Here is a 19,133-nt window from a genome sequence, read left to right as displayed (position 1 = left end):
CAAAGACATGCTGCCAGAAATAAGTTAAAGAACCACCCCATACTGGCCAACCTGATAGCACTCCGGAGAGCAGAGGCACTCGTGAAGCAAGAAATCAAGAAATCCAAAAAAGAGTCCTTNTTTACTGCCACACTGGTTGGTGGAAGTGCTGAAAGAGAAATAAAAAGTGAAATCAACAAGTGAAGTGGAGTGATCAAAATCTGAGTTGTGCTCAGGCTGGGAGGTGTGCTACCTGCATACCCGAAGTCTTCAGATCAAATTAAAAAAAAAAAAAATGAGCTGGTATATACAAACCCAGCACCAAGAGGACTGCCATGGGTGGGCAACATCCTTGTTCCCCCGTTGAAAAGCCGGATACCGGTGTACTCGAACCTGTTGGGAGTGAAGCCTCCTGTGGGCATTGCTGCTCCGCTGGTGTCACCCATCCCTCCGTGGGTGGACCTGAATGATATGATTTGCATTGACTTTCTTCCTATGCCAGTTAAGGAAATAACGGAAAACATGGCACAAGCAACCTTCATGGACCTGCATTGTCATTGATTAAATTTTCATACATGATAAATCCTTGTGTCCCATGTTGTTTTGGAACAGATGCATTAGAAAAATTCCATTCAAGTCAGTAACTAGAATGCTGCTAAGACAGCTTAATGCATCAAGTTAACTCTGCAATACTGTTGGGTAAGTGAAGCTCTTCTGGACAATTTACCGTCAAACAGGGTAATAAAGGACGGGCGGGGTAATCAGGACAGTTGTCCCACATTTCGTGGAAATGTTGTAGCAGCTAAACTACCATCAAACGGGGTAATAAGGGATGGTTTTGAGCGTTTTTCCCTAATAACTTCTTACCATGAAACATTTTGTAAACAAGCTCTGGCTCATTTTAAATGTCTTTGCAAGGGCTGTTTTATGGCAGCTCTGAAAAAATTCCATATGCTTATTGTAAGGTGCCAGACACAATATAAAAACCTCCCGAACCAACCCAGGGAATGGAGTAATAAGGGACACTTGAAATAAAACTCAATTTTAAAACGTTTGAAGAATGCAGAGTGTGCTCATCCATTACTAACAGTACTCTGAAGTCCTCCTCTTCCTTTGTAGATGATGTAGATGTAGAATAAATGACATTTCCTGTTATTCTTGCCTGTTTTTCCTTTAATGATATGATATTACCTTCTCCATACATTAGTACGGTATTATTGATGTGATATTACCTAATCCATGGACATGCCATTGAGCATTCACAACAACCTTGTCCACTGCAAGCTTCATATCAGCAGCCATGTAGCATTTCTTCTGTAGGTAAGCTTACAGGACGGCTTGTAATTTTGCACCATTTTAATTGAGTCAACTGAATTCACTATATCAAAGACGGTAAAAAACATACCTACCTGAAACACAAAGGAATATTTTAGTGAAAACCATCATCTTTTTTGAGAAAAAAATCATAGTTTAGGTTAATTACATTTCATTCCATTTTGCCTAGTGAACAATTCTGTCTATGACATTCAATGCACAGTTTGGCGATGACCAATGATGCACTAATTTTTTGTCAAGTGAAATTTTTTTGCTGAGGGAGGTAAATCTAATTCTTTGTTGTTAACTGTTCTTTGCTTGTTCTTTGAAATTCTTTGTTGTTAACTGGAGCCTTTGCCAATCAAGGCTCTACTGTAAGTGTCCCTTATTACCCCGTCATGGGGAAATGGCTGCCATTTTTTCTGGAATGAGATATGCTAATCACATAAATTGCATTTTTAAGCCAACACCTGTGTGCAACTTTTATGCAATTAAAATTTTTTAATACGGTGAATATTTTTTTTTGCTACAGACCTTAGCAAAGGTACTTTTCTTATATCTCATTTTTCACACTTTTTTCATGAATTTTTTAGAGGTAGTAAATGTAAGATTTCTTAACTTACTTTATGCTACATAGATAGGAAAAATATTTAACTTTATGCCACCATTTTTTAGTTTTGCAATATTTTGATTAGTTTAGCAGTTTAGCTGCTACAATATTTCTACAAAATGTTGGAGGACTGTCCCTTATTACCCCGCTTGTCCCTTATTACCCCATTTGATGGTAATCAAAATATTGCAAAACTAAAAATATTGGCATAAAGTTCAACATTTTTACTATCTATGTAGCATTAAGCAAGTTAAGAAATCATACATTTACTACCTCTGAAAAATCCCTGAAAAAATGTGAAAAGTGAGATTTTGGAAGAGTAGATACCCCTGGTAAGGTCTGTAGAAAAAAATGTTAGTCGCATTAAAAATTTTTACTTGCATAAAACTTGCACACTGGTGTTAGCTTGAAAACGTAATTAATGGAATTTGCATATCTCATTCCAAAAAGAAGGCGGTTGTTTCTGCAAGACAGGTAATAAGGGACACCCGTAAAAATGCACTTACAATAGAACCTCAGCTAGCTAAGGATCCAGTTAACCAAAAAATCAATTAACAACAAAAAATTTTCATTGCATTTACCTCACTCAGTGAAAAAAAAGTTCAATTAACGAAAAATTAATGCATCATCGGTCATCACAAAATTGTGCATAGAATGTCATATGTAGAAATATGCACCAGGCATCATAGAATGAAAAGTAATTAACCTAAACTATGATTTATTTCTCTGAAAAATATTATGGGTGCCACCAGAATATTCCTTTCTGTTTCAGGAATGTTTTTACAATCTTTTTTGTTATAGTGAATTTACTTGATCCCATTAGAATGGTGTGAAATTACAAGCCATCCTGTAAACTTACAGATACAGAAGAAATGCTACATGGCTGCCGATATGAAGGCTGCTGATATGACAAGGTCGTTGTAAATGCACAATGGCATGTTCATGGATACAGTAATATCACATCAATAATATGATAATGTATTGATATGGTAATATGTCAATGGAAAAACGAGTAAAAAACACAGAAAATGTCATTTATTCTACATCTACATCATCTACAAAGATGAGTAAACTCTGCATGCTTCAAACATTTTAAAATTGAGTTTTATTTCAAGTGTCCTGGATAACCCCATTCCCAGGGGTAATTTGGGAATGCATTTATTTTACATCTGGCACCTTACAAATAGCATATGGAATTTTTTTGGAGATGCTATTCAATAGCCCTTGCAAAGAGCTTTAAAGTGAGCCCAAACTTGTTTATGAAACGTTCAATGGTAAGAAGTTATTAACAAAAAATGCTCAAAACTGTCCCTATTTACCCCATTTGTCAGTATGTACAAATCTTTCTTAATTTTGTTACTTTCCACATCTCTTGTAATCATTTGCATTATTTATTACACTACTTGAGCACAACACTTTAGTAAACTTTCTGTTACAAGTGTTCACAGACATGATGTTTATGTGGTTCTGGTCTCACCTGTATGATTTCCCTTGCATTATTGTATCAAACCCACATCCAATGTTGTTTCCTTCAGGTGTTTATTACTTATAATAAATTGTTGTCTCACTATGTAGTTTCACACAACTCAAGTTACTAGAATACATTATTAGTCCCTAATTTCCAAAATGTTTGTTCATTATTCAGTTATTGCTTATAACATGAGTGCCTCAAGCTAATCTCTACATTTTGGCATGACAGGTTATAGCCTGTCTAGCTTCAAAGTCACATTATGGGCACAGCATTGATTTTTAATTTTTATATTTTTCAGCTGCCTGACAATTTTGTGCATCATTGCCTGTCCTGTGCTCCCCACTCCCTATCACTAGTTAATAAACACTATACAAATCACAATACTCAATAGTCCTCAAGCACTATATGCAACATAGTCTCTGTCTATTAGCATTTATTGGCATCTCTGTCTACCATCAATCCTAATTCACTACTATCTGTATCATTCATTCACTGTCAGCCATATTAACTTGAATTGTTATCATGTAGAAGAATAATTGACATCCACCCCCCACCACAATCATGCCTTGGTGTCATTAGGTAATTAATTGGCAACCTTAACTAGGAATTTAAAAGCAAAAACAATACCACAAAAATTCACCATATCTTTATAAGAGAAAACGTTTCGGAGTCCAGCTCCATCGTCAGTTCACAAAATTCAGTTCAGAAGAAGTTGAGATCTAGAAATACAAATACAATCAATTAGAGTAAAAGGCACTGTTGGGTTTTAAAATGGAGAATACATAAATAAGACATGAAATTAATGCTAGTAAACGGCCTATCTATTTATTATTTCAATAGGAACGGAGCTAAAAGCAGCATTTAGACTAGGCTTCTGCTTGAATATATATAGGGATTCTAAAATGCGTAGATCAGTAACACCGGATACGGAAGCTAGAATTTTAAAATCATTATCAGATACAGAGGTGTTGCACTGCTCAGCATGAACACGTACAGCAGAATGAGGTGGATGTGCAAGTAGGTTCCCCGTCCTATAACTCCTGCCCTTATGCTCAGCCAGCCTAGTATAGAAATTGCGTGACGTCATACCGATGTACGCTGATGTGCACTGCGCACAACTATATCTCCCGTCCTATAACTCCTGCCCTTATGCTCAGCCAGCCTAGTATAGAAATTGCGTGACGTCATACCGATGTACGCTGATGCGCACTGCGCACAACTATATCTGTAAACTAGTGACGATCGCATAAAAACAGGTAGGGTATCCTTAACCCTGAAAAACGAGCTGATTCTAAAATTGTTAACTAGCAACACATGAAGATTTACATCCGGAAGATATTTAGCAAATAAAACTTTTAATTCCTTTGACATACCCTTTGACCCTGCCTGTTTTTATGCGATCGTCACTAGTTTACAGATATAGTTGTGCGCAGTGCGCATCAGCGTACGTTGGTATGACGTCACACAATTTCTATATTAGGCTGGCTGAGCATATGGGCAGGAGTTATAGGACGGGGAACCTACTTGCACATCCACCTCATTCTGCTGTACGTGTTCATGCTGAGCAGTGCAACACCTCTGTATCCGATGATTTTAAAATTCTAGCTTCCGCATCCGATGTTACTGATCTACGCATTTTAGAATCCCTATATATATTCAAGCAGAAGCCTAGTCTAAATGCTGCTTTTAGCTCCGTTCCTCTTGAAATAGTAAATAGATATGCCGTTTATTAGTGTTAATTTCATGTCTTATTTATTTATTCTCCGTTTTAAACCCAACAGTGCCTTTTACTCTACTAATTGATTGTATTTGTGTTTCTAGATCTGAACTTCTTCTGAACTGAATTTTGTAAACTGACGATGGAGCTGGACTCCGAAATGTTTTCTCTTATAAAGATATGGTGAATTTTTGTGGTATTGTTTTTGCTTTTAAATTCCTAGTTAACTTGCGATTTAAGCAAACAAGTGATTTTAATACTTATTGGCAACCTTGTCCTATGTTGCCTTACTTTGAAGACTGGCTAGGCTAAATGCTATTACCTTGTAGTATAAAGCAAAGTAGGTAGTGTTTTCACTAACATTTTCCGGAAAACTGATGATAAAACACTTGAAATGGAGTTATTTACTTGGTTAATTTATGTAGTGTTTATGCTGTCTCCAAAAATTGACTTCCAGCGTGAGTTGAGGAGATTTGCCTCTATTCCAATTGCCTTCAAAAGCAGCAGAGGCTAAAATTCGAGCTGTGTTACATACTACTTTTTTAATACTACTTTTTACTACCACTTTTTTACTACTACTTTTTTCAGACAGATGACTATTAGTGTAGTTGATACATACTCATGTGGGTGATGCATGTGTTGCATCCTGCTCCATTTGCTAAGCTATTTGCTAACAATCTCCAATGTTCCATTAAATTTCACATTTTCCATTGTTTTGGTATCCATTTTCCACATCAATTTCATAGCTTTGTTGTACATATCAATCATTTACCACTTGCCATAATCATCACAGATTGCCTTCTATGGAGAAGTGTAATTGATGACTCTGCTGTCCACCTTATTTGTATGTAAGCCTCTTCAAGTTAACAGATTTGAGGGCTTGCCTTGCTGAGAGTCTCGGAACCTCCAGTTCATGATTCTAGGAAAAGTGTGAAACCTGCCTATACATAAAATTGAACTATAATTATGAGTTTTATTTTAAATAATTTTAATTCTATTTCAAGAAATTCTCCGATTGTATGTGAAAAAATTTAAATACTTTGTTAGCCTTTATTGCTATTATTTTGATTTTTATTATGTATCAAGTACAGGAAGAGAGTACCTACCTACAATCAGTACATACCATCAAATGGGGTAATAAGGGACGCTTTTGAGCATTTTTTGTCAATAACTTCTTACCATGAAACTTTTCATAAAGAAATTCGGGCTCATTTTAAAGCTCTGCAAGGGCTATTATATGGCATATTTGAAAAAATTTCATATGCTATTCATAAGGTGCCAGATGCAAAATAAAAGCATCCCAAATCACCCCTGAGAACAGGGTAATCTGGGACACTTGAAATAAAACTTAATTTTAAAATGCTTGAAGCATGCAGAGTGTACTGTAAAAAGGGACGGGCAGGGTAAAAAGGGACAGTCCTCCAACATTTTGTAGAAATGTTGTAGCAGCTAAACTAATCAAAATATTGCAAAATTAAAAATAGTGGCATAAATTTCAATATTTTTACTATCTATGCAGCATAAACCAAGTTGAGAAATCATATATTTATTACCTCTAAAAAATCCCTGAAAAACGTGTGAAAAGTGAGATTTTAAGCTTTGTAAAATTGAATTAATAATGCATGGATTGAATGCAAAACAGCTACCGGTATTATAGCTTCTGGCTACACCCACAATTTTTTGTTGCAGAAAGTCATAGCCTCACTGTTGAGTCATGGGCATGACATCACTCACAGCCTCTGCACACCTGACCAACAGGGCTACTCTGCTCTTCATCATGCTGTTTTGTACAAGGATCTTGCAACGGTGAAGAAACTTCTCATGTATGCAGGTAATTGAGTTATAATTCATCTATTCATTATTATTTGTGTAAAAATTAAACTGAAAATAGTTGAGGGTGAACTTGAAGTCTCACACAATTCTGAAGCCTAAGTAGAAAATGGAAGTTTGATCCAGCCTGTACAAAATGCTGGCTCTGATGGTATGCCTAGTACTTGAGTACTAGCTTGTGTGTAATTCATTGATGATGTCTTGGGGTTATTTTATTGCTTCACAAAGTAAACTACTAATATTTTTGTTCAATTATAGGATGACCAATGGTTCGGTTTAAATTCCCATTCCTATAAGAAAATATACAGCCTATTGTACATGTAAGATTTCATTTCTTTGCAAAAAATTTTTTTGTAGAACCTAATTTATGTTGGATATTTCGGTAGTACAATATATACTTGTGAGCTCTAAATTTTTTAGTGTAACATATTTTCATAGCTAATTTACCCTCCGTACAGTCAAACGGGGTAAAAAGGGATGGTTTTGAGCGTTTTTTGTTAATAACTTCTTACCATGAAACATTTCAGCAACAAGTTTAGGCTCATTTTATAGCTCTATGCGAGGGCTATCTAATGGCATCTTAAAAAATTCCATATGCTATTTGTAAGGTGCCAGCCGCAAAATAAAACCGTCCCGATTTACCCCTGGGAACGGGGTAATCCGGGACACTTGCAATAAAAGTTAATTTTAAAACGTTTGAAGCATGCAGAGTGTACTCATCCATTACTAACAGTACTTTGAAGTTCTCCTCTTTCATTGTAGATGATGTAGATGTAAAATAAATGACATTTTTCTGTGATTTTTACTTGTTTTTCCTTTATTGAGATTATATTACCAAATTCATTAATTACCATATTATTAATGTGATAGTACTGTATCCATGGACATGCCATGTAGCATTTCTTTTGTATCTGTAAGCTTACAGGATGGTTTGTAATTTTGCACAATTTTAATCCAGTCAAGTGATTTCAGTATAACAAAAGAGATCGTGAAAAACATACCTGAAACAGAAAATAATGTTTTAGTGACAACCATCATATGTTTTGGAGAAATGAATCATAGATTAGGTCAATTACTTTCCATTCTATGATGCCCAGTGCACAATTCTATATGTAGCATTCTATGTACAATTTTGTGATGACCGATGATGCACTAATTTTTTGATAAGTGGATTTTTTTGTTGAGCAAGGTAAATGTAATCAAAATACTTTGTTGTTAATCAATTTTTTTTTTTTTGTTAACTGGAACCTTTGCTAACTGAGGTTACCATAAATGCATTTTTAAGGGTGTCCCTAATTACCCCGGGGGAGGAGGTGTCCCGAGTAGCCCGGCCGTGCGGAAATTACTGCCATTTTTTTTAATAGATAGGCAAATTCCGTCAATTACTTTTCAAGCCGACACCTGGGTGCAACTTTTATGTAAATAAAATTTTTTAATAAGGCAAATATTTTTTTCGCTCCAGACCTTACAGAGGTACTTTTCCAAAATCGCACTTTTCACACTTTTTTTCAGCAATTTTTTAGAGATAGTAAATGTTTGATTTCTTAACTAGCTTTATAAATAATAGTAAAAATATTGAAGTTTATGCCACTAATTTTAGTTTTGCAATATTTTGATTAGTTTAGCTGCTACAACATTTTGACAAAATGTTGGACGCGTGTCCCGATTTACCTCGCCCGTCCCTTTTTACCCCGTTTGATGGTAGCTCTTATTTCGAGTCCAAATTAATTTTCAGAGTGGCAAAATTTAATGTTGCAAGCAACACTAATGAAGTCAATGGTCAACTTTTGGGAAGTTTGAAAATTTGAGTGAAATGAAAAAAATAATTAGAGTAAATTAGTTTTGTATCCTTGACGACTGACTATTACCTATATCAAGATCTTTTGGAGTCAGATCAAGCAGAAGAGTTTTAACTTGTTGAGAAAACTGGAATTGTGAACTTAGGTTTGGTAGATCGTGGTTACTGATGTTACTCTTTCTTGGAAATTGCTAATGCCACCTGTAACTACTTTAGATCAAATTGAAAAAATTTTGCTTCACTCATGATTTATTTTCCAGTAATAGGTATTAAAGCTGCTGGTATCACATTTTGGATTTTTTATTATGAATTGAAAAATGTAATTGTCTGTGATATACTCTTTTGGAGAAGAATTTTCAATTAATTATTTCAAGTCCAATTTACTAATAATTCATCTTGTCAATTTAAATTTATCCTTCTAATTGGGACTTGCATTACTGTTTTTGTTATTTTGCATCTGTTATTCAGATATTCTACTTCTGTTCTAAAACTTCTGGATGATATTCTTCTGCATACTTTAGTGCCTTGGAATGCCCATGGGGCATTTCATTCTAGTAACATTGTTCCTGACCATGCCACCACTGAGCTCTTAGTAGTGGCTTAGTGCTTTCTCAACCAAGTGCAAGTTACAAATGAGGAGGTCAAGTTGTTTGCAGTTGGGAGTTCCTTGCACTTCCTTTCAATGTCCTTCTTGGCTTGGAGATTTATGTGCATGTTGTGGTATCAACCAATGCATTAAATATTAACAGGATAAAACTACCCCCTATAGAGGTGGAGTTATTTCTGTTACTGTTCCATTCCTTCTTGGCTAGGTGATTCTTAGCAATTTTAATTCTTCTATTCAATACTCATTGAATTCTGATGTTGATATTGATGAATAATTTTTATCTTTTGTTGTTAGTCATTATCGTTTAATGTTCATTGCAGATAAAAGGTGCATAAACATGGAGAGTCATGATCGATCCACTGCTCTGCTGCTGCTCTGTAAAAACTACTCAGCCTCAGACCTGGAGGTGACTAGGATGGGTCTTGAAGTGTTTCTTATGCTTTTTATTTAGCCTGCCTATGACTAAACATGAAACAGACCAAACTCTGAAGATTATTTTCATGTGCATGATCGTGATTATAAGAAGTAAATATTTGCTGAATTTTTAAAATAAATTTATATTATAGTTCAGTCTGTATAAAAATATTCACACTTGTAGGGTAATAGTCAGGTCACTGCAGCATCTCTATGATGTCCAAAACTTAGACTAGAACTGCTTATTTTTGTTTACTCCTAATTTTGCTGCTAAGTTGATGAATTCTATTTCTCTGTATAATAGCAGTTGTGTCTTATCGGCCTGTTTTGATACTCCATCTTGAGTTCACTTCACTCAATTTTTATTTGTTCAGGAAGAAATATTGGCGAGCCTTCTACATGCTGGGGCAAATCCTAACCTGCCTGAAAAAGATCCATTTTCCCTGCCCTTATTGTGCGGTATGTCACATTAATAATTGCTCCAGCTTTAGTTAGGAATGCATTTAAGGAGTTTTTATCAATATGTTATATGCAATCTATATACGCAATTCTTGATGCTTTTAGCTCGGTGAGAGCCGTGATAAAATCTGCCTAATGGTCAGATTAATAACAACAAAATTAGGTAGATGAGTCACATCTTGGAGATGCAACTTATTTCTATTGCTTGAACAGTGCTTCTAACTTTTTCAAAAAATTATTCAGTTATGCTTGGCTTGGGCCCCTTTTATAAGGACAAGTAAGAATTAGAGCAGAACTTTGCGCTTGAGAGAGATGCCAATTGGACAGTGATGCACATTATTAGATGCCTATTTTGAATTATAGCAGAACTTTGTTTTTTGAATTAGAGCAGAACTATTTTGAATTAAGAGCAGAATGTTGCGCTCGACAGAGATGCCTATTGGACAGTGATGCACATTATTAGATGCCTATATTGCAGCCTTGGAGAGACGCTGGTGGCGAGGAGCTGAGCTAATGCTGGACGCAGGGGCGGACGCCACAGCCACGGATTTTGAGCACGATGAGCTGCCAGCCACATTCTTTGCTGGGGTGCGCACAGCTTCTTATTCAGTGAAATATATACGTCCCAATTTTCAGCTGCACAATGAACTGTCCACGATTATTACCAGCATTTTAGTGCATCCCTTTATGAGTATGAATAATGTTTCATTCTGTTGTAGATTTTGTAAAGTGAAGCTGCTACTTGCTTCCCCTTTTGCGTTTGACCTTTCACCGAACTCAACGGTCATTACACCTATATGAAATTCTCAATTAATTGCCTATATTTCTTTCAATGTCTGGAACTCCTTAAAATCGTTTCGTCCAAGATTTGTATCTGTGATTTTAATTCAGATGCTAAGGAAACAATGGCAACTTTCTTGTAAGCTTATTTATTTTATTTGTAATATTTTTATATTTTCAGTATAATTTCGAAATGCTGAGTAACCTTTTGAGTAGAGGATGTGACTGCCCTCACCTCAATGGTTGGATAACTAATAGAAGTCTAACAGACGCCCAATTGAAGACTATATTGCCGAACAGCGGATTGTCTAACCCTGAGAATTATGAGTAAGTACCCTAGTATAGCTGCAAAATATCAAATATCTAAGAAAACCAGCTTATGCAAATATGTTGATTTGTGCAAAACCACAAGTATTTTGATAAGCGAGAAATAAGTCCATATTCCGAATGAAATGAATTCATCATTATTCAAATGCAATGTTTGATTCAATTTTCCATAACCGGTTCTATTTCTGGTATAGGTATAGGCTGGATGTTCTGATTGATGCTGTCTCGGTGTCGTACCACGAGAGCGCTATGTACATTCTGGATCATTGCGCGTTTGACATGCAGCAATTTGAGCGTATTATCCGTTATGTATTTAAACCTAATAATGGAATCAACTGGGCAGATAAGAACAAGTAAGCGTTGTTGAATAGATCCTGCATCTACTTATTGCAAAGTTTCTTTCTCTGAGTTTGCATAAGGCAATTTTTCTAAAATTAATTCTGTTAACAAATCCTGCATTTAGAAGTATTTCATAGACGTTTGTTTCTTTTAAGTCATGGTATTTCTTTGATAATTAAAGTGACACAATGAATGACTCAATCGTGCTGTAAATTTCTACAAATGCTGATATTTGAGTGAAAAATCTAAAATTCTTATCAGGTACCTAATAGAAGTTGATTACTGGCAAAATATTCTTAAAGCATTACTGGTCCTGTGGTTGTTGTCTGGAAAGGATTTAACTTCTTATCCGCTTCATCATTGATTAATTTATGTGTTCAAACGAAAATATTTTTCTCTTCAGGTATATAATTGCCATGAAGAAGAACATCTTTATGAGTGGGTATAACAAGAACGATCGACTGATATTACTGTTCATGAGATGCGCCAGGTCAGTTCCTGTAAAAGCTACACTTAATTATTCAATACTAAAATTAATGGTGAAATTTATCACTGTCAAATATCTTTCTGACCATTATTGTCGATTTTAAGTGGAATAATTTTGAAGTTAGTTATTTTTCTTTTACTTCGTCCTAGATTGATGAAGCAGGTACAAGCTGGAAGGATAGTTTAATTTATCTTGCCCCTTATAGGTCCTGCCCGATGATTGAAGACGGAGAAGAGTGTTGCGGTTCGTGCGACGTCAATGTCGAACAAATCTGGATCATTCTAGAACATATTATTAGACTAGCCGAGCACAATGGTCTACCCATCGAGAAGTGGAAGCTAAGCAAGGAACGACTCGAAATAACATTTTTCAATATAATACTGGCTGTGGCACAATATGATTAGTAAGTAAGCAAGTTCATTTGCTGGCATTAACATGATAGCATTATTTACAATTATTTATTAATTGAATCTCTAGCTATCAATTATTTACTATTAGAATTAGCACTTGAAAAATTGCTCAATAGATCACCTCGTAGGTTAGTTAAAGTAATCAAAAAAAGGAAATTTATTAGAAACGAGATCCAACTATAACAAGAGATTCAAATAATACAAATCAGTATTAAATTTAATGAATTTCAATATTTTATTTAGATAACTTAAACAAGGGTATAACGACAAGGGTATAACTTAAACAAGGGATAACGACTCCCAAGGTATAATGTTTAGCTAGGATGCCGTTCGTTCAAACTTGAATAATTTTAGTTAAAGACATAACAGTGAGACGGAAGATGGTGCGCAATTCTTTTCTCGGTGAGTGTACTCCGTTCTTGTCTCGCTGAGTGCACTCCGTTCTTGTCTCGCTGAGTGTACTCCGTTCTTGTCTCGCTGAGTGTACTCCGTTCTTGTCTCGCTGAGTGTACTCCGTTCTTGTCTCGCTGAGTGTACTCCGTTCTTGTCTCGCTGAGTGTACTCCGTTCTTGTCTCGGTGAGTGTACTCCGTTCTTGTCTCGGTGAGTGTACTCCGTTCTTGTCTCGGTGAGTGTACTCCGTTCTTGTCTCGGTGAGTGTACTCCGTTCTTGTCTCGGTGAGTGTACTCCGTTCTTGTCTCGGTGAGTGTAGCAAATAATGCTGGTGAGTGTAATAAATAATGCAAGCTGCAAATAATTCTGGAATATAATGCTGATGAATAATAATGTTATAAATCATATCAGTTGTCTTACAATACTGCACCAAGAAGGCACATGAAGTAGTACCGACAACTGTTCAAGCTGCTGACAAAAACTGCTGTTGTAAATGCAGGGAGCTATACGATCAGTTCTATATTCAACAAAAATCCGTGTATGTAACTGAATTCGCTGAAAATTAATATATGTATTGCCGCTGAATAAGATAAACACGCGAAAAAATGCTTCTATGACCAAATCGCGCATAGGTTGATTGGATTTAGTTATCAGGCATTGGTATATTTTTTTAAAAAGCATCCTGTCAAAACCCTATCAAATCCTTTACAAGTTGATGATCTGGTTTAATGTTTTACAGGACTTTCTAAAGAGTTCCATTTTTAAAGCGAAAACCATATATGACGTACGTTGTAGTCAATGTGTTGAGCGAGCAAGCTGAATCATTTTACAAGCAACGGTCACCAGCGTACGGCACACTGTAAGACAGTGTCTTACTGGCTCTATCAAGCAACCATTACCAGGCTACCTGTTCATCTCCGACTAGTTACTGTATAGAATATTTTTACGTTACTAGATTGCTTCAGTCGCAAATTCACTATATATTTACAAGTGAAGAATTTGGACAATATCGGCCAAATTCATCATATCTCCTTTGAAAACGTTTCAGTCTACCTCCATCGTCAGTTCGAAAAATCTAAGACACAGATACATCAAGAAATTAATATAGTCGAAATTATTGGTGAACAATTCTAAAATAGGTTCTTTCTATAGGTACAAAGATATCATCCCTTGTCATATGCGATCGTCTTTAGTTTGTAAATATAGTTGTGCACGATGTGCAGCCGAGTGCGTTGGAATGGCGCCACTCGATCCATTGGATCGCAGAGCATAAAAGGAGGAATTGAAGGACTAGGCAATTACTATCGCTCCCTTCTCATTCGACTGTGCGTACTCACGCCAAACAGCGCAACGTTCCAGTATCCGACAATAACTTTAAAGTTGTAGCTTCCAGTTTTGGTGCTTCCGTTATGCCTATTTTCTAATCATTGTATATTTTCAAAGAGAGTCCTATTTTAAATGCAGCCTCTAGCTCTTATCCACAAAAAATTATAAATAGATAGGTTATGTTTGTTTTTTTTATTTGTACTCTCTTACTATGTCTCTTGTTTGTAAATTTAGGTTTAGCTTCTGTGTACTGATGAATTTCGACTGTATTAACTTCTGATTGCGTCTGTGTTTTCGAACTGAAGATGGAGCTGGACTCCGAAACTTTTTAATGGAGATATGGGGAATTTATGTGGGGTTTTCTTCGCTTTTAAATGTTTTGAATATTTTGAGGACAGGTTCCAGTAATTATTTTGGATACTGGTGTATTGAAGAGTCAGTATTTTTTACTGCTCGGCCATTAAGATTAAAATTCGGTTATAGTTATTATTGATGAAGACTGATCACAAGTACGCTTCTAATGGTTACGTTATGACGCATTATTAAGACATTTAAATAAAGTTTGCAAGCAAAATTTTTAATGGGTGTTGTATTAATTAGATGCATCAACTTGTAGGAGATAGTTATGGAAAGCAGATGCATGTTAGTGGCCATTCCTGCCCAATACCCCCGTCACCTTCCCGTGAAGTTAAGTGCCTAGAGCCATAGACGCCGCAAGTCCGCAGCCACTGCTCCAGCCTGTACATTCTTCATAGATGCTACACCCCAGCATGCTCCTACCTGCACTTACCCCGACTTTCCAGTCTCCATCCAAAACGAACGTAACTGGACCTAGCATAAAATCATTGGCTGCAAAAAGGTAGAGATTTGGGGTAAGTTTGCTGGTAGTGCCTTGTTGGGATGTAGCTTCCATGAAGACTACATGACTGAAGAAGTGGCTGTGGACTTACGACGCCAGGACCTCGAGCAGTTTCAGAAATGGGGGAAATGCGTTTTTTGCGTTGTCGTTGACTTCGTAGCTTTGAGGTTGAGTTTAGCTGTGCATGTTTAGGCTGAGCGTTGGCTTCAAGGCTAGTTTAAGATTTTAATTTTTGGCCAACGGCCAGCTGCTCACACGTGGAAAGTTGTATTATTACCTTTCGATTGTACTATTAAGGAAAAATAACAAAGAAGAACTTTTCTAGAAACCAGAAGAACTTGTTGACAATCTACGCCAGACAACATACTCAAGCCGTTTTCGTCCGATGATCACCTGAATCGTTTGAAATATCGTAAATCTTATGATTAGAATGATACTTCTGTAAGGATTCTAATATTACGTGAGATCTTGCCTTTCGGGAAGACACCCTATTTAAAAATATGAAAAATAGTTACATATTCTAGAAATTTCGTTGTGCTATTTGTTATGTATGTATTTTCCTAATGTTTAAACATACTGGACAGTGAGGGCCCGCAAATTGATCTTAACGTCCTCAACCTTGTGCTGCTCGAAACAACTTTATGTTCGGTTCCCCTCGTCTTGAAGCTCCTGCCACTGATGAAACAGAAAGGTGAGTGTTGTATTTGGGAGGGAGCATGGGCTTGATATTCACTGTTTCAACTATCTATCGTATACGGTCTTTTGACAGAGAATAAATAATGTATATCATCAGATTATAAAAACAAGATCCAAGAAATATATGTTGTCAACATTATTCTCGAGAAGAATTTAATGCAAAGGAAACGTCATGTCAATTCACCATATGACCATCAAAACGTTCAAGACTCCAGCATTAGAAGTTAAAAAACTTAGATAATACCTGCAGAATTAACGGTGAATATACAAATATACACGAAAAAGATGAAAACTTTAGTGTCGAGACCTCGACAAAGCCACATAAAAACCTTACGATTTACATTTTCATGAAGAAGGAACTGTACGTACGCGTTGTTGTGTCAAGGCGCTTCTGGTGCAGAAAAAATAATATTCAGATTTCACGAATGTTAATTTGCATGTTTTGCTGGCGAATTATTTCAAAATTGGTTCCGTCTTCAGATAGCAGGACGTTATTCCTGCCCAGATGCTTTCTAACCTGGGGCCATACTTTCAAACCTCGCTAAGTGAACGTAAGTACTTACGCTCTATTTTCTTGTTAATGATTGGTGGATTTTGCTTGAAAGGCCGTCAATGATAGGCTGATGAACTTACGATCTCTTAACTTTTTTGAAAGTATAGTGAACGTAAGTACTTACGCTCTATTTTCTTGTCTATGATTGGTGGATTTTGCTTGAAAGGCCGTCAATGATAGGCTGATGAACTTACGATCTCTTAACTTTTTTGAAAGTATAGTCCCTGGTCTATTAATGAAGTTATGTGCTCTGCGCATCAGCATACGTCGGAATGACGTGGTCTACACACGTGTTTCTGAGCATCGCGCTATGAGCTTTCGTTCGAACATGTCATTTTCCATGCCTTCTCACTTGTGCGCTTTTATGCTGGACAGTGCAACGTGACTGCATCTGAGAGCGATTTCAAATACTCGATGCCACATATGGTGCCCGATCCAAGGATTTTAGAATCACTGTATATTTTTAAACGGAAACCTTGTATTGATAACGCTGCTACTTCTTATTTTCTTGATATTGTAACTCTATAAAATTTTTTTGCCGTTTTCTCGTCACTTAGGTTTTTTCGTGGATATGTGGATTTTTTACAGCTGATTTTACTTGTATTCTCTAAAGATTTATTTTTTGATCTGCTGATGAAGCTGGTCTACGAAATGTTTCATGAATATTTGGTGAATTTTCTTTGCAATTACTCCTGGTGAACTTGCTATTTTAACTGATTGATGATATGAGTACTTATATGCTCTCAAGAACTCTCGAGACACGTGCGTATTAACACTTTCCAGGCTTCCGGCTGACAGTGTCATCTGCGGTAGCATTCTTATCTAGTCCATGCCTTCAAAAAATTTGCCTAAGTCTTCAAAGAACTTCCCGAAGTCTTCAAACTGACGTTGATATCCAAGCCATTGTGCACTCGCCGGAGTCACCGTATCGAATTCTCTTATCTGAGGTGACCAGGAGCTGCTGTGAAGAGGGGCAGTGCTGGTTCAGGTGGGTTCGTTTAGATGAAAGTGTCTGCATTGCAATAAATCATTCGATGCGAGGTAGCTTCACAGCTGATGCATATATAAACATCTGATACTCTTCACATTCGTGTTTGGGCCTCATGCTCCGAGCGCCATCACATTATTTTCATTTGTGTGCCCCAGGTCGCCCATGATGACCGATTTGTGTACGAGAGGCATTGTAGCGGGACTTCATATCCTTGTGCTTATGCCGCTCCATCTCGGCGTGCACGAATTATTCCTGCACCCGAAGTAAGGGTCTCAGCCAATTACTGATTCACAATTATGAAGGTCTCTTATACACATCTAGATGTGTATAAGAGACAGGGCCAGTAGTGGTGCGAAACGCGATCTGAGAAACGATGTTTTCATCCCCAAACACCTCGTCCATCACCGCCCGCACCCGGTGCACGTTCTNACCGTTGATACGGTGACTCGTCTTGCCTGGGACCGTTGATACGGTGCCTTGTCTTGCCTGGGACCGTTGATACGGTGACTCGTCTTGCCTGGGACCGTTGATACGGTGACTCGTCTTGCCTGGGACCGTTGATACGGTGACTCGTCTTGCCTGGGACCGTTGATACGGTGACTGGTCTCGCCTGGGACTGTTGATACGGTGACTCGTATTGCCTGGGACCGTTGATACGGTGACTGGTCTTGCCTGGGACCGTTGATACGGTGACTCGTCTTGCCCGGGACCGTTGATACGGTGACTCGTATTGCCTGGGACCGTTGATACGGTGACTGGTCTTGCCTGGGACCGTTGATACGGTGACTCGTCTTGCCTGGGACCGTTGATACGGTGACTTTATAGTTTGTCGAGTTGGAATTATGTTAGATATTTGGTAGTTCGATATTTAATTGCGAGCTCTAAATTTTCGAGTGCAGTGCGTTTTCGTAGCTAGTTTACCGCCCGTAGCTCTTATTTCGAGTCGAAATCGATTCAACGATGACAAAAATTTAACGTTGCAAGCGAAAATAATTGATTCGATGGTTAACTTGTGGGAAGCTTAAAGATTTGAGTGAAATAAAGGAAATAATTTTTGTAAATCCTTTTGTATCCTTGACGACCGACCAAATATTGTATCAAGATCTTTTGGAGTCAGATCAGGCAGAAGAGTTTAACTCGTAGTGAACACCATAATTGCGAACTGAGGTCGGTTAGATACTGCATAGCAAGTCAAGATTCAACAATGATGACTCGTTTTCCAAGTACCGTTGATACGGAGGCTCATCTTCCCTGCGATCGTTGATACGGTGCATATCAAGTGATGATGATTCACTGTTGGAACGTTGAACCCAAAATTCATCACTAAACGAATCAAAATTTTAATTTGACTCCTAATTGAACATTCAGGTGAATGGAACAAAATGAAGGCCTATCTATCGTCAACGAAGACCCAAAGAGACAATATAGATAACATTCCCAAATCACAACAGTATTTAGTTTGGTATCTGTAAATGGAAATTTAATATGTTATGACGGCATAATTACGGCCGTCATAACATATGCGGGCTGCATAATTACGGACGTCATAACATGTGCGAGCTGCATAATTACGGCCGTCATAACATATGCAAGCTGCATAATTACGGCCGTCATAACATATGCTAGCTGCATAATTACGGCCGTCATAACATATGCGAGCTGCATAATTACGGCCGTCATAACATATGCGAGCTGCATAATTACGGCCGTCATAACATATGCGAGCTGCATAATTACGGCCGTCATAACATATGCGAGCTGCATAATTACGGC

The 19,133-nt window shown here is 37.2% G+C and overlaps 1 protein-coding gene across 1 annotated transcript; it reads left to right on the top strand.

Annotated features, from left to right (window-relative positions):
• Positions 1-277: 277 nt before the first annotated feature.
• LOC108681748 lies at positions 278-17,627 on the top strand. Its single transcript, XM_018170816.2, has 12 exons — positions 278-678; positions 6,781-6,922; positions 9,647-9,732; positions 10,115-10,199; positions 10,678-10,787; positions 11,161-11,306; positions 11,501-11,659; positions 12,049-12,135; positions 12,338-12,535; positions 15,705-15,811; positions 17,153-17,357; positions 17,516-17,627. Exons 2-12 carry the CDS (start codon positions 6,913-6,915, stop codon positions 17,625-17,627), a joined length of 1,305 nt encoding a protein of 434 aa, XP_018026305.1. The 5' UTR covers positions 278-678; positions 6,781-6,912.
• Positions 17,628-19,133: the final 1,506 nt, after the last annotated feature.

This window comes from Hyalella azteca, unplaced genomic scaffold (assembly GCF_000764305.2).
Source record: "Hyalella azteca isolate HAZT.00-mixed unplaced genomic scaffold, Hazt_2.0.2 contig3411, whole genome shotgun sequence".
Lineage (NCBI taxonomy): Eukaryota > Metazoa > Arthropoda > Malacostraca > Amphipoda > Hyalellidae > Hyalella > Hyalella azteca.
This window is presented reverse-complemented; position numbering and strand designations above follow the sequence as displayed.